The sequence below is a fragment of the Myotis brandtii genome, unplaced genomic scaffold (assembly GCF_000412655.1).
Source record: "Myotis brandtii unplaced genomic scaffold, ASM41265v1 scaffold97, whole genome shotgun sequence".
Classification (NCBI taxonomy): Eukaryota; Metazoa; Chordata; class Mammalia; order Chiroptera; family Vespertilionidae; genus Myotis; species Myotis brandtii.
This window is the reverse complement of record NW_005372020.1, coordinates 1,489,399-1,490,131: the sequence shown is the minus strand read 5'-3', so window position 1 is coordinate 1,490,131 and position 733 is coordinate 1,489,399. Positions and strand designations below refer to the sequence as shown.

Below are 733 nucleotides of genomic sequence, written 5' to 3'. Positions count from 1 at the left end.
TTCTCCTGTGGCCTCCAGAGGGGACCTGAGGCAGGAGGCGGGAAGTGGCGCGCGGGTCCCTGAGGCTGGTCTCCTCTCCGCAGGTACAACGGCTTGGTGACGGGCGCCAGGGCCAAGGGCATCATCGCCATCTGCTGGGTGCTGTCCTTCGTCATCGGCCTGACGCCCATGCTGGGCTGGAACAGCTGCGGCCAGCCCAGGCCCAAGGAGGACGGGAACCGCTCGCAGGTCTGCGGGGAGGGCCAGGTGGCCTGCCTCTTCGAGGAAGTGGTGCCCATGAACTACATGGTCTACTACAACTTCTTCGCCTGCGTCCTGGTGCCCCTACTGCTCATGCTGGGCATCTACCTGCGCATCTTCCTGGCGGCGCGGCGGCAGCTGAAGCAGATGGAGAGCCAGCCGCTGCCGGGCGGGCGCACGCGGTCCACGCTGCAGAAGGAGGTGCACGCCGCCAAGTCTCTGGCCATCATCGTGGGGCTCTTCGCCCTGTGCTGGCTGCCCCTGCACATCGTCAACTGCTTCACCTTCTTCTGCTCCGGGTGCGGGCACGCCCCGCCCTGGCTCATGTACCTGGCCATCATCCTCTCCCACTCCAACTCCGTGGTGAACCCCTTCATCTACGCCTACCGCATCCGCGAGTTCCGCCAGACCTTCCGCAAGATCATCCGCAGCCACATCCTGAGGCGGCGGGAGCCCTTCAAGGCGGGCGGCCCCAGCCCCCGGGCCGGGGGGG

General features: G+C 67.3%; 1 protein-coding gene across 1 annotated transcript in view; it reads left to right on the top strand.

The window, feature by feature from the left end:
* ADORA2A (adenosine A2a receptor) overlaps positions 1-729 on the top strand; it is a gene marked incomplete at its 3' end in the record, with an annotated part of 5,568 nt that extends 4,839 nt beyond the window's left edge. The window contains exon 2 of the mRNA XM_014533355.1: positions 84-729. Within this exon, the coding sequence (XP_014388841.1) occupies positions 84-729 (646 nt within the window). The remainder of the gene's footprint in view (positions 1-83) is intronic.
* Between the last annotated feature and the right edge of the window lie 4 nt (positions 730-733).